This window comes from Petromyzon marinus, chromosome 65 (genome assembly GCF_048934315.1).
Source record: "Petromyzon marinus isolate PM22_M1 ecotype Great Lakes invasive population chromosome 65, UKy_Petmar_22M1.pri1.0, whole genome shotgun sequence".
NCBI lineage: Eukaryota > Metazoa > Chordata > Hyperoartia > Petromyzontiformes > Petromyzontidae > Petromyzon > Petromyzon marinus.
The window spans coordinates 7,409,873-7,425,057 of NC_133731.1; the positions used below are offsets into that span (position 1 = coordinate 7,409,873).

The following is a 15,185-nucleotide window of genomic DNA, read 5'->3' on the forward strand; positions in this document are numbered from 1 at the left end:
CTGCTGCAGTGGATGATGATGAACATGCTGCTGCTGATGACGATAACAGCAATGCTGCTGATGATGATGATTATGCTGTCACTGCTGCTGATGCTGCAGCTACTGCTGACCGTGCTGATGATGACAACACTGCTGATTCTGCTGCTGATGATGATGCCACTGCTACCAATGATGATACTTTTGCTGATGATGACAATGCTGCTGCTGATGCTTCTGATGATGATAAATGATGATACTGCTGGTGACGATACTGCTGCTGCTGCTGATGATAATGATGATCCTGCTGCTGTTGATACTGCTTTTGATGATACTGCTGATGATGCTGCTGATGATGCTGCTCATGATTCTGCTGCTGCTGATGATGATGCTGCTGCTGATGATTATGCTGTTGCTGATGATTCTGCTGCTGATGATGCTGCTGATGATGGTGCTGCTGATAATTCTGTTGCTCATGATGATGATGATGCTGCTGCTGCTGCTGATGATGTCACCGATGACGCCGAGTGTTCGCGTGTGCAGGACAGCCTGATCCGCTGCTCGCCCGTGCACTGCCGGCCACTCACGTGCAGCCACCCCGTGCAAAGACCCGGGCAGTGCTGCCCAGAGTGCCGCGGTGAGTGCCTGACGCGAAACTAAGGCTAGACACTATTTTTTATTCCGTTTAACACGTTGACTTTCCAATATTGTCCACGATAGAGGTTTTTGGGTTACGCGGTCTAAGCACACAAACTGATATTGTGGATGTTTTTATTCGATCAGGTAAGGGCCCATTGAGCTATGTAGATATTTTTCGGACGTGATCTGGCCATCACAAATGATAGCCTTAACGAAGTGGCTCATCGTCACGTGGAATTTCACAGCAGCCACATACTCTGAACGCGCGGTGGTGATGTTGTTTATAAATGTGGGGGGGAAAACCCGGAGGACCCGGAGAAAAATCGACGCAACCACGGGGAGAGAGAGACACGCAAACTCCAAATATACAGCAGCAGGCGTCAGGGTCGGGATCGAACCCACGGCTTCCTGTAGACCAGGCGAGGGAGTTAACATCTCCTATCCACCGTGATGATGATGATGATAATGAGAGAGAGAGAGACACGCAAACTCCAAATATACAGCAGCAGCAGCAGGCGTCAGGGTCGGGATCGAACCCACGACCTCCTGTAGATCAGGCGAGGTAGTTAACTTCTCCTAGCCACTGCGGTGATGATGATGAGAGAGAGAGACACGCAAACTCCAAGTATACAACAGGCGTCAGGGTCGGGATTTAACCCACGACCTCCTGCACACCAGGCGAGGGAGTTAACATCTCATAGCCACCGTTGCACGATGGACGCACAGCACCCGTTTTGATAGAGATCCATACTCATAGAGACCCACCCATACTCATAGAGACCCATTGAGACCCATACTCATAGACACCCATAGAGACCCATACTCATAGAGACCCACCCATACTCATAGAGACCCATAGAGACCCATACTCATAGAGACCCACCCATACTCATAGAGACCCATAGAGACCCACAGAGACCCATACTCATAGAGACCCATAGAGACCCATACTCATAGAGACCCATAGAGACCCATACTCATAGAGACCCACTCATACTCATAGAGACCCATGCTCATAGAGACCCACCTATACTCATAGAGACCCATAGAGACCCATACTCATAGAGACCCATAGAGACCCATGCTCATAGAGACCCATAGAGACCCACAGAGACCCATACCCATAGAGACCCACCCATACTCATATACCCACAGAGAGCCATAATCATAGAGACCCACTCATACTCATAGACCCACAGAGACCCATAATCATAGAGACCCACCCGTACTCATAGACCCACACAGACCCATACTCATAGAGACCCATAGAGACCCATACTCATAGAGGCCTATACTCATAGAGACCCATAGAGACCCACAGAGACCCATACCCATAGAGACCCACCCATACTCATAGACCCACAGAGACCCATAATCATAGAGACCCACCCGTACTCATAGACCCACACAGACCCATACTCATAGCGACCCATAGAGACCCATACTCATAGAGACCCATAGAGACCCACAGAGACCCATACCCATAGAGACCCACCCATACTCATATAACCACAGAGACCCATACTCATAGAGACCCACTCATATTCATAGACCCACAGAGACCCATACTTATAGAGACCCATAGACTCAACACTGCCCATGGACTCAACACTGCCCATAGACTCAACACTGCACCATTGACTCAACACTGCCCATAGACTCAACACTGCACCATAGACTCAACACTGCCCATAGACTCAACACTGCCCGTAGACTCAACACTGCCCATAGACTCAACACTGCCCATAGACTCAACACTGCCCAAAGACTCAACACTGCACCATAGACTCAACACTGCCCATAGACTCATCACTGCACTATAGACTCAACACTGCCCGTAGACTCAACACTGCCCATAGACTCAACACTGCCCATAGACTCAACACTGCCCATAGACTCAACACTGCATCATAGACTCAACACTGCCCAATGACTCAACACTGCACCATAGACTCAACACTGCCCATAGACTCAACACTGCACCATAGACTCAACACTGCACGTAGACTCAACACTGCCCCAGTCCCCCTCCTTAACCTCGTTCCGATCCTCTCTCAAAGCCTCACCACCTCTTCTCCATCATCGCCCACTCCCTTCCTCATCCCTCCCCTCGCCCCTCCACTCCTTCCTGTCCCTCCCCCGTAGCCCTTTCGTGATCCCCTCTCGGCTCCCCTCGATCGTTGCCACCGCTCGTTCCTCAACCCCTCGCAACGCCGCCCCCGCCATCTCGACCACCCCATGCCGCGTCACCGCCGCGTGAGCCACGCCGAGCGGCCTTGATCGAAGGCCCTCGACAAACGTGAAACTCGACCGTCGCGAACGCAACGGCGACGACTTGGCGAGGACTCCCGCGCATCGCCAACGGTGGCTCGGCGACGGCACTCGCACCCCAGCGGTGCGGCTGACGGCTACGCGGGGCAGGGACGGTGATGTGGCTGCCTTGTCACCCTGCTGCAGGATGCCAAATCAACGGCCAGGCGCTGGAGAACGGAGAGACGGTCAACCCCGGTGGCGGCTGTCAGAAATGCACCTGCCTGGTAAAACACACAAACACACACTTTCTCTCTCTCTTTCGGGTCGATGATTTTATCATCATCATCATCATCGTCGTCGTCGTCGTCACGATCTACAGGAACCTCTTTGCGCCATGTTGGCTAGATGTTAACTACCTCGCCTGGTATACAGGAGGTCGTGGGTTCGATCCCGACCCTGACGCCTGTTGCAATCTTGGGAGTTTGCGTCTCTCTCATCATCATCATGGTGGCTATGAGATGTTAACTACCTCGCCTGCTATACAGGTGGTCGTGGGTTCGATCCCGACCCTGACGCCAGCTGTATATTTGGAGTTTGCGTGTCTCCCTCTCTCTCTCCTCGTGTTCGCGTGGATTTTTCTCCGGGTCCTCCTCCAGTTTCTCCCTCCACATTTAGAATCGACGTCACCACCACGCATTTAGAGTGTTTGGCTGCGATAAATTTGCACGCGATAAGCCACTTTGCTGAGCGATCAGTTGTGGCCAGGTGGCTTCTGAAAAAGAGCTATGGAGCTCAGCGGGCTATACCTGATCAAATAAGCAATAGCTTTGATATATTTAGAACGTTCTTCGCACCGTACGTACCCAACCACACAAATCGGGAGCTGCAAGGGGAAGGACAACAAACTAAACACAAAAAGTAAGAAATGAGTTTACAATCTAGATGATGATTTATAAGTGCATACCTCCAGTAGCTTCCTAATTTCGGAAGGAAGAGCGTTCCAGACGGCCGCAGAGGTGCATCTGAAAGCGCCGCGCGTGACGTCGCGGCGACCACCGCCTTTCTTCGACTGTTAGCCAGACGCCGCTGGCAGGATGACCGGAGTTCGGGTGACAATGAGGAGCCGTAACCCATGGCCCAGCCAGGAGAAGCCACCTTCGATTAGCGCGGTTTGCTAAGTACGGTGCGAGAAAGAAGTCCAACGTACGCACATACGTGCATGCCTATGCGCACACAAGGCGGGGATAGAGCGTTGCCCCCTCGCACGCGTGGTTTCCCCCCACACGTGGAAAAACTCACCATTGAGTTGGCTGAAAACACCTTCAAAAAAAATATTTTAAAAACATATATAAAAACCCAATGTAATAGCATCCTTGGACTCGGTGCTGCTGTCCTGGATCGATAGATAAATTAAGTGGTTATTATTATTCAGTAGCTTGCAAGTAATTTTTAATACCTTATCAATTTGAACCGCCACGTCGGCACACAAATGACGTCACGGAATCTCTCGCGACGTCCATCTTCCCGTCGATGCAGCCGCAGCATTAACCAGGGAGGCCGCTGGGCTCAGAACCGTGGCAAATGCACCACCACCACTTGGGCCCCGTGTCCAGCTCACCTCCCACGCGACAGTCCGCCGAGCGGACTGCGGCTCGCACACCGCCCCGAGTTCGACTCTCGATCGGGAAGTCGGTCCAGCAAATCGTCGATCATGGCTGATGACGACGACGGCGCCGATGACCCTTGAACCCATCTCTTAACCCCTCCTCCCTTTCCCTTCTCTCTGACCGCTGCCCTATTCTTCCCCACCCCCCCCCCCCCCCCGATGTTTAATCCCCGCCCCACCCCCCCATCCTGACCTCTGACCTGGCCGCAAGGGCGGCGAGCTGGGATGTGACCGGGGCCCACCGGTGTGCGAGCTGCCCTCCTGCCCCCACCCCGGCCGCCCGGAAGGGCAGTGCTGCCCCGCGTGCGACGGTAAGACGAGCGGCACGCAAGGCGTGCGGCTAAGGGAGCGGGCCCCGCCAATGTATCGCTCGCGTCACTGCCGGCGGAGGAGACTCCGCTGGAGGGAGGTCTGAGAGGAACCCACTTCTGGCCAGACAGCCTGGGAAGAGGACTTGCACCTTACCCCACCGCCACCGCCATCACACGTGACCTGCCCATCACAAACTAACTCCGGTCGAGAACCCAATCGCACGGCTGCTGGGTTGAACAGAGGCATCGGGGGCGGGGGGGGTAGGGGGGGTTGGTAGTGGGTGGTGGAGGGAGAGGTTCAAGAGACTCGCCCCTCGTCGTTTTAACTGCCGCCCTCCGCCGGGAGATGGAGTCGAACCGTTGGCCTCTGACCTCTGGGAAGCGACTCCACCGGCGCTGACCGTTCCACCGCGGCGGCGGCAGCATCCACGGTGTTATTGCCATGAGTGGTAATTAAGCTGGTGGCACCGCGGTGGCTATGAGATGTTAACTCCCTCGCCCGGTACGCAGGAGGTCGTGGGTTCAATGCCGACCCTGACACCTGCTGTATATTTTGAGTTTGTGTCTCTCCCTCATCATCATCATCACGGTGGCTATGAGATGTTAACTACCTCGCCCGGTACGCAGGAGGTCGTGAGTTCGATCCCGACCTTGACGCCTGCCGCTGTATATTTGGAGTTTGCGGTGTCTCTCTCCGCGTGGTCGTCTGGATTTTCCTCCGGGTCCTCCAATTTTCCCCGCCACATTTAGAGCCATGCGTTTAGAGTATTTGTCTGATATGTATGTGCGTTGAACTTCTTTCGCACCGTACGTAGCCAACCGTGCTAATCAGAGGTGCGGGTAAATTCCACGTGACAAGGCACTTTGTTGAGCTATTATTTGTGATGGCCAGGTCGCTTTAGAAAAAGAGGGATGCAGCTCACTGGGGCCTTACCCACTGAGCTAAAAATAATAAAATTATAAAAATAATCACAGTAAAAAATATATGATATATATGTTTTACTGCTTCAGCAGCTCTCACCTGATGACGATTGCTTGTGTTGCGATCGTGATATTGTGAGTATTTTTATTATTTTTCTATCTACATGGCTTTACCGAAAGACCCAAAGAATATGAATTCCTGCAGTCACGAAAGCTTTAAGTCAACATAAACTTTGTTTATCTTAGTTTAGATTGTTGTTTTTGTTGTTATGAGTGAGTGAGTGGGTGAGTGTGTGAGTAGGTGATGTAGTGGGTGATTGGGTGAGTGAGTGGGTGAGTGAGTGAGTGGGTTAGTGGGTGGGTGAGTGAGTGGGTGAGTGGGTGGGTAAGTGAGTGGGTGAGTGAGTGAGTGAGTGGATGAGTGAATAGGTGAGTGGGTGGGTGAGTGAGTGAGTGGGTAAGTGCGTGGGTGGGTAAGTGAGTGGGTGAGTGAGTGGATGAGTGAGTAGGTGAGTGGGTGAGTGAGTGGGTGAGAGAGTGAGTAGGTGAGTGGGTGACTGGGTGAGTTACGTAGGTGAGTGGGTGAGAGAGTGAGTGAGTGGGTGAGTGCGTGGGTGAGCGGGTGAGAGAGTGGGTGAGTGAGTGGGTGGGTGAGTGGGTGAGTGCGTGGGTAGGTGAGTGAGTGAGTGAGTGGATGAGTGAATAAGTGAGTGGGTGGGTTAGTGAGTGAGTGGGTGAGTGCGTGGGTGAGTGGGTGAGTGAGTGGGTGAGAGAGTGAGTACGTGGGTGGGTGGGTGAGTGAGTGAGTGGATGAGTGAGTAGGTGAGTGGGTGAGTGAGTGGGTGAGAGAGTGAGTACGTGAGTGGGTGGGTGAGTGGGTGGGTGAGTGCGTGGGTGAGCGGGTGAGAGAGTGGGTGAGTGAGTGAGTGGGTAGGTGAGTGGGTGACTGGGTGAGTTGCATGAGTGAGTGGGTGAGTGCGTGGGTGAGCGGATGAGGCGCGTGCCGACTCTGCACGTGTGTGGGCAGGGTGTGAGTTTGAGGGGCAGACGTTCCGCAGTGGAGAGACGCGACCCTCGCCCCTCGCTGGGCCCTGCATCCAGTGCACCTGCACGGTGGGTGCTGCTTGCACACAACAACAACAACAACCACAACAATAAAAACAACTGCCACAGCAACAACCACAACAATAACCACAACAGCCACAACAACAACCACAACAATAACCACAACAACAGCCACAACAACCATAACCACAACAACAGCCACAACAATAACCACAACAACAGCCACAACAACAACCACAACAATAACCACAACAACAGCCATAACAACAGCCACAACAACAGCCACAACAACAACCATAACCACAACAACAGCCACAACAACAACCACAACAACAGCCACAACAACAGCCACAGCAACAACCATAACCACAACAACAGCCACAACAATAACCACAACAGCCACAACAACAACCACAACAATAACCACAACAACTGCCACAACAACAACCACAACAACTGCCACAACAACAGCCACAACAACAGCCACAACGACAACCACAACAATAACAACAACTGCCACAACAACAACCACAACAACTGCCACAACAACACCCACATCAACAGCCACAATAACAGCCACAACAACAGCCACAACAACAACCATAACAATAACCACAACAATTGCCACAACAACAGCCACAACAAGAGCCACAACGACAACCACAACAACAACCACAACAACTGCCACAGCAACAACCACAACTGCCACAACAAGAACCACAACAACTGCCACAACAACAACCACAACAGCTGCCACAACAACTGCCACAACAACCATAACAACTGCCACAACAACAACCACAACAACTGCCACAACAACAACCACAACAATAACCACAACAACTGCCACAACAACAGCCACAACAACAGCCACAACAACAACCACAACAATAACCACAACAATTGCCACAACAACAGCCACAACAACAGCCACAACAATAACCACAACAATTGCCACAACAACAGCCACAACAATAACCACAACTGCCACAGCAAGAACCACAACAACTGCCAGAACAACAGCCACAACAACAGCCACAACAACAACCACAACAATAACCACAACAATTGCCACAACAACAGCCACAACAATAACCACAACTGCCACAGCAAGAACCACAACAACAGCCACAACAACAGCCACAACAACAGCCACAACAACAGCCACAACAATAACCACAACTGCCACAGCAACAACCACAACAACAGCCACAACAACAACCACAACAACTGCCACAACAACAACCACAACAACTGCCACAACAACAACTACTACACCAAGCACAACGGCAACCACAACAACCGCACCCACAACTACCACAACAACAACTATCACAACAACAATTACAACAACCACACCCACAACTTTCACAACAACAACAACCACCGCAACCACACACAACTACCACAACAGCAATTAAAACAACCACAACGACCACCATACCCACAACTACCACAGCAACAATACTGCCACAACAACAATTATAACAACCACAACTTCCGCAACAACCACCACAACCACACACACAACTACCACAACAACAATTACAACAACCACCACACCCACAACTACCACAACAACAACCACAACACAAACAACCTCAACAACCCGTGTGTGCCGTGTCTCCGCTCGGTCGCTACGCGCGGTGCCTCAAGGAAAACGCCGCGTAAATAACACTACTACTACTACATGGTGACACACAACGGCGTGTGTGTGTGTGAGCGTGTGTGTGTGTCTGTGTGTGTAGTGGGGAGCGATAGTGTAGCGGTTAGCGCGCTGCACTATGAACCTGGCGACCCGGGTTCGATTCCCGTTCACGGCCAACACCAGTGACGATTATCTGAACCGGTCCCGGGCCTCCCCTAGGTCGACTCAGCCTCAAATGAGTACCTTGTGCGGTGTGTAAACATCGTCACTAGGGAGACAAAGGCGGTCGGGCGTGGTGCTGGCCACCCACCCCCTCGTGTACCGTTACCGGCCTTCATAGGTGCTCGCTAACAGCACTTGCCCCTACAGTCTGTTAAGGCTATACGGGGGATCTTTGTCTTTGTCTTTGTCTGTGTGTGTGAGTGTGTGTGTGAGCGTGTGTGTGTGTGAGCATGTGTGTGTGAGCGTGTGTGTGTGTATGAGCGCGTGTGTGTGTCTGTGTGTGAGTGTGTGTGTGTGAGCGCGTGTGTGTGTGAGCGCGTGTGTGTGTGTGAGCGTGTGTGTGTGAGCGTGTGTGTGTGTGTGTGAGCGCGTGTGTGTGTGAGCGTGTGTGTGTGAGCGCGTGTGTGTGTGAGCGTATGTGTGTGAGCGTGTGTGTGAGCGTGTCTGTGTGTGAGCGTGTGTGAGTGTGAGCGTGTGTGAGTGTGTGTGAGCGTGTGTGTGTGTGTGTGAGCGTGTGTGTGTGTGAGCGTGTGTGTGTGTGAGTGTGTGTGAACGTGTGTGTGTGTGTCTGTGTGTGTGTCTGTGTGGGGAGCGATAGTGTAGCGGTTAGCACGCTGCGCTATGAACCTGGCGACCCGGGTTCGATTCCCGCTCACGGCCAACACCAGTGACGATTATCTGAACCGGTCCCGGGCCTCCCCTAGGTCGACTCAGCCTCAAATGAGTACCTGGTGCGGTGTGTAAACATTGCCACTAGGGAGACAAAGGCGGTCGGGCGTGGTGCTGGCCACCCACCCCCTCGTGTACCGTTCCGGCCTTCATAGGTGCTCGCTAACAGCACTTGCCTCTACAGTCTGTTAAGGCTATATGGGGGATCTTTGTTTTGTGTCTGTGTGTGTGAGCGCGTGTGTGTGTGAGCGCGTGTGTGTGTGAGCGCGTGTGTGTGTGAGCGCGTGTGTGTGTGAGCGTGTGTGTGTGTGAGCGTGAGTGGTTAGCGCGTTGCGCTACGAACCCGGCAACCCGAGTTCATTCCCACTGACTGCCGGCATCGGTGACGATTATCTGAACCACTCCTCAGCCTCAAATGAGTACCTGGTGCGGTGTGTAGTAAACATCGCCACTGGGGAGACAAAGGCGGCCGGGCGTGGTGCTGGCCACCCACCCCCTCGTGTGCCACAGTGCCGGCCTTCACAGGCGCTGCTGCTCGCTAACAGCACTCGCCCCAACAGTCCGTTGAGGCTACACGGGGGATCTTTGTCCGTTGCGTGTGCTCGGGCGTCGTGCAGAGCGGCACGGTTCACTGCGTGGAGGAGGTCTGCCCCCCGCTGCCCTGCATGGAGCCCCACGTGGAGCCGGGACGCTGCTGCCCCATGTGTAGAGGTGAGAGGTGGGAGGTGGGGGGTCAGGGGGGGGAGGTCATGGGGGAGTCAGTCTTCATCAATCCGAAATTCCCACCCATCACGATAGCTCGACTGGACGACGAGGCGTGGGTCGGTGGCGGTCACCGTGTGGGGTTTTCTGGACAAGCCGGCGGGCACGGCGCTCACCTGGAGCCCGGTTCTCACGAGCCCGTCGGTCGCGTCCCTCGTTGGGATCGGCGACCGGCAGTCGATTCCGGTGACGGTCACCGCTGCGCCGGTGTTCGTTCGTCAAATCCCCGGCGGTTTTCAAATCCACGCAACGGCCCGGCTCGGCTAAAGTCACGACGGGGCCTCCGTCGCCGCCGCCGCCGCCGCCGCCGCCGCCATCGTCGGCGGCCGAGAAGCCGACACCGTTCGGTTTGGTTAATCCGACCGCGGCATTAACCGGGGTGGCCTGGTTCTGAGGCGCCACTCGCTAACAGCGCGTGCCCCAAAAGGCCTGGATCTGTGTGCGTGCGTGTGGCCATTCCGTGTGTGTGTGTTGATGCATGTGTGTTTTGTTTGTGTGTGCGTGTGTGTATGTGTCTCAGCTGACACAAAACATCGCCACCTCCTCCTCCTCGTGTTGAAGACTTCCCTGATGGGATTCGCTGTGTGTCCATCTGTCCGTGTGTCCATCTGTTCTGGTTTCACAGTCTTAGGAATTGGCACGTGTCTGCCTGTGTGCCTGTGTGCGTGTGTGTGTGTGTCGGGTGGCAGCAGGGATTGATTTGTAACCGAGAGCCGGTCACAGTGACGCTGCGCTGAGCTTTACCACAGGACACTGCACAGTGTTGATAATAAAGTCACCCACGCACTCGCCCACCCATCCACCCACTCACCCACTCACTCACCCACCCGCTCACTCACTCACTCGCCCACCCACCCACTCATCCACTCACTCACCCACCCACTCACTCACTCGCCCACCCACCCACTCATCCACTCACTCACCCACCCACTCACTCACCCACTCACTCACCCACCCACCCACCCACTCACCCACTCACTCACCCACCCACTCACTCACTCACCCACTCACCCACCCACTCACTCACTCACTCGCTCACTCACCCACCCGCTCACTCACTCACCCACTCACTCACTCACCCACTCACTCACTCACCCACCCACCCACCCACTCACTCACTCACCCACTCACCCACCCACTCACTCGCTCACTCACTCGCCCACTCACCCACCCGCTCACTCACCCACCCACCCACTCACCCACTCACTCACTCACTCACCCACTCACTCACTCACTCACCCACCCACCCACCCACTCACTCACTCATCCACCCACTCACTCACCCACCCACCAACCCACCCACCCACTCACTCACTCACCCACCCACCCACTCACCCACCCACTCCCTCACCCATCCACCCACCCACTCACCCCCTCATCCATCCACTCACCCACTCACTCACCCACCCACCCACTCACTCACCCACCCACTCACCCACCCACTCCCTCACCCATCCACCCACCCACTCACCCACTCACCCACTCATCTATCCACTCACCCACGCACGCACTCGCCCACCCACCCACCGACGCACTCGCCCACCGGCTAATTCACTCGTTTACTCATTCACTTGCCAAGTGAGTAACCCACCCACTCACTCACCAAATCACTCACCCACCCACCCACCAAAGGTCGCCACCTGTCTGGCAATTGACGTCCGTGCGTGCCGGGTGGCAGCAGGGATTGACTCGTAGCGAGATCTGGTACCGGCACGGCCTGCAGTGGAAGAGGTGGCGAGCCAACACGCGGCATCGCGTAAACGAGTACCTGGTCGCGGGCGTGCAAACGCAGTCCCACTGGGGAGACAAAGGCGGCCGGGCGCGGTGCCGACCGCCGTGCCGGACTTCGTACGTGCAACTCGCGAACAGCTCTTGCCCCGGCGGTCCGCGAAGGCCACACGGGGGTGGCGGTGACCTTTGTCTTTGTTGCGGCCAGGCTGTGTGGTGGACGGGAAGGAGGTCGCGGAGGGCGCGCGAGTGGAGGGGCCGGACGAGACGTGCCCAACCTGCCGGTGCCTCGACGGGCAACTCCTGTGCCACGGGGCGCTCTGCCTCCCCACGCTCTGCCAGCATCCGGCCCGCATTGCCGGTGCGCCCCGTGCCAGGCTGGGTGACCCTGACTTGTATGGGGGGGGGGGGGGTGGGCGGAGGGGTCCGCGTGGGTGTGGGCGTACGTTGCATGCCTGGGCGTGCGCGGGGAGCGGTGGTGCAGCGGTTAGCGCCACGCTGCGCCACGAACCCGGCGACCCGAGTTGGATTCTCGCTCACAGCCAGCACCGGTGACGATTGTCTGAACCGGTGCTGGGCTTCCCCTAGGTCGACTCGGCCTCAAATGTGTTCCTGGTGCGGTGTGTAGTAAACATCGTCACCCCCTCGTGTGCCGTGCCGGCCTTCATAGGCCCTTGCCCCAGCGGGCTGTTAAAGGCTATACGGGGGATCTTTGTCTTTGTGTGTTGTGTGCAGAGGATTGCTGCGCCGTCTGTGATCGCTGCAGCTACAGAGACCGCATGTTCAGCAATGGCCAGGCCTTCACTGACCCCAGCGACCCATGCCTCAACTGCCTCTGCCAGGTGTGTGTGTCACTGGCAAGTCCACTGATCTTGAGATGAGTGGATTTTTTTTCCGATGACCGGTACCAGCGGTGTCACGATCGGCCTCTGTGGAGGAGGAGGCTCGTGAAGGACGCTGCTACTGGGCTAGTCGGAGGCAGCCGCCCTCCAGCAACAACAACGGAGGGCGGAGGAGCGTCGCTCACAACAATGAGCGGAGCAGCCGGGCTGGAGAGAACGCAGCCAGTTGGCGCGTCTGCCAGTCACATCGATCCGTCAGCCGGTGGCACCTGGGTCTGTCCCGTGACCTACTCCTCCTGCACCTAGCCTGGCACAGCAGTCAACCCACGGCACCGGTCAACCCATAACACCTGCCTGGGCCTGTCTCAGGAAGCCTCGTGTTTCTGCGCACGAGCGTGCCCTTGCCACAACGGTGGCACGGTGTTGTGGCACAGCAGCAGGTAGGCTTGCCGACCCATTTCGAAGCACTGGCCGCTGTCGCCCCGCCGGGCGAGTGACCGCTCCCTCTCGTCTCCGCAGGACGGCACCGTGACCTGCGACCCTGCCGCGTGCCCTCCGACCCCATGCAGCCGCCCGGAGAAGGTGGATGGCCACTGCTGTCCGAGGTGCCCCGGTGAGACGGAGAGAGACACCTGCACCCGGGGCTCGAACCTAGGCCCCCAGAGACGCTGGCCCATTGTGTCTGACACGCCCATCACGTGCCCCACGAACTCGCGCAGCCACGGAGTGATTTCCGGTTTTACTCCTCCACATTCAGAATGGACGTCCGTTTCGAGTTTTTTTGGCTGCTATGAACTTCCAGACGGTGATGAGTGGTAACGGAGCTGGTGGCGCCACGGTGGCTAGGAGATGTTAACTACCTCGCCTGGTGTGCAGGAGGTCGTGGATCCCGACCCTGACGACGCCTGCTGCTGCTGTATATTTGGAGTTTGTGGTGTCTCTCATCATCACGGTGGCTAGGAGATGTTAACTATCTCGCCTGGTATACAGGAGGTCATGGGTTCGATCCCGACCCTGACGACGTCTGCTGCTGCTGCTGCTGCTGTATATTTGGAGTTTGTGGTGTCTCTCTCTCTCCCCGTGTTCACGCGGAGTTTCCATGCGGGTCCTCCGGTCTTTCCCTCCACATTTAGAATTAGCGTGCACTCGGAGTGTTTGGCTGCGATAAATCTCCGCGTGACGATAAGCCCCACGGCGTCGAGCCATCGGTTTTCGATGGCCAGGTCGCTCGACGTAGCTCAGTCGGGGCCTCACTTGGTAGAGAAGAGCAAATTTACAGACGCAGGGAGGCACAGAGTGTAGCTGCGCAACCCGAGGACGCGCGGGGAAGACAAAGGGGAGGCTGTGAGTCGACGCCGGGACCTCACCGAGGCAGGCCGGGCAGCGGTGCCCGCGTGCCCGCGCCCGGAGGCAGCGCGTGGCGCGCCGCACGGAGCCCTTGCCGTCATCCCCACACGCCCGCCCGCTCCCACCAGACTGCACGTTCGAGGACCGCGTGTGGCGCGAGGGGGAGCGCTTCCCGAACCCCGCGGGCAGCTGCCAGGACTGCGTGTGCCATGACGGGCGCGTGGAGTGCCGGGAGCGGGCCTGCCCTCAGCCCGCCTGCCCTCACAGCGCGCCGGGCGCCTGCTGCTCCAACAACTGCAACGGTGAGAACGCTGAACCTGTCTCCACCGCTCCGGCCATACGGTGAGCTTCACGCTTTGGAGATTTCAACAAAGTATCTGGCGACTGCTGCTGCTGCTGATGATGCTGCTGATGATGATGCTGCTCATGATTCTGCTGCTGATGCTGATGATGATGCTGCTGCTGATGATGCTGCTGCTGATCATGATGATGATGATGCTGCTGCTGCTGCTGATGATGCTGCTGATGATTCTGCTGCTGATGATGATGATGCTGCTGATGATTCTGCTGCTGCTGCTGCTGCTGATGATGCTGCTGATGATGATGCTGCTGATGATGATGCTCCTGCTGATGATGCTGCTGATGATTCTGCTGCTGCTGATGATGCTGTTGCTGATGATTCTGCTGCTGATGATGCTGCTGCTGATGATGATGCTGTTGCTGATGATCATACTGGTTATGATGATGCTGCTGATGATGCTGCTGCTGATGATGATGATGCGTTGGCAGCAGTGCACAAGCAACAAACAACAATAGCAACAACAACCAATCAACACCGTCAACAACAACAGCAGCGTGTGTTGTTGTTGTCGCCGTGTGTGTTGCCTCGAAAGGAAAACATAGAGTAGGCGACGTTTCAGGCAACGGACCTTAATAGCACGTCCTTGGCCTTCCCTCGGATTGATCCGGCAATGCGAGTTTGATTTCCGCCCACGGCCAACACCGGTGACGATCATCTGAACCGGTCCTGGGCCTCCCCTGGGTCGACTCAGCCTCAAATGAGTGCCTGGTGCGGTGTAGTAAACATCGCCACTGGGGAGACAAAGGCGGCCGGGCGTGGTGTTGGCCACCCACCC

The 15,185-nt window shown here is 55.8% G+C and overlaps 1 protein-coding gene across 1 annotated transcript in view; it reads left to right on the forward strand.

Moving 5' to 3' along the window:
• Positions 1 to 15,185, forward strand: part of KCP (kielin cysteine rich BMP regulator) — a 156,601-nt gene that overhangs the window by 103,648 nt on the left and 37,768 nt on the right. Inside the window, exons 14-22 of the mRNA XM_076054333.1 lie at positions 520 to 613; positions 3,073 to 3,152; positions 4,746 to 4,845; positions 6,794 to 6,879; positions 9,988 to 10,081; positions 12,069 to 12,221; positions 12,596 to 12,702; positions 13,222 to 13,315; positions 14,178 to 14,351. Coding sequence (XP_075910448.1) covers positions 520 to 613; positions 3,073 to 3,152; positions 4,746 to 4,845; positions 6,794 to 6,879; positions 9,988 to 10,081; positions 12,069 to 12,221; positions 12,596 to 12,702; positions 13,222 to 13,315; positions 14,178 to 14,351 — 982 coding nt within the window. The remainder of the gene's footprint in view (positions 1 to 519; positions 614 to 3,072; positions 3,153 to 4,745; positions 4,846 to 6,793; positions 6,880 to 9,987; positions 10,082 to 12,068; positions 12,222 to 12,595; positions 12,703 to 13,221; positions 13,316 to 14,177; positions 14,352 to 15,185) is intronic.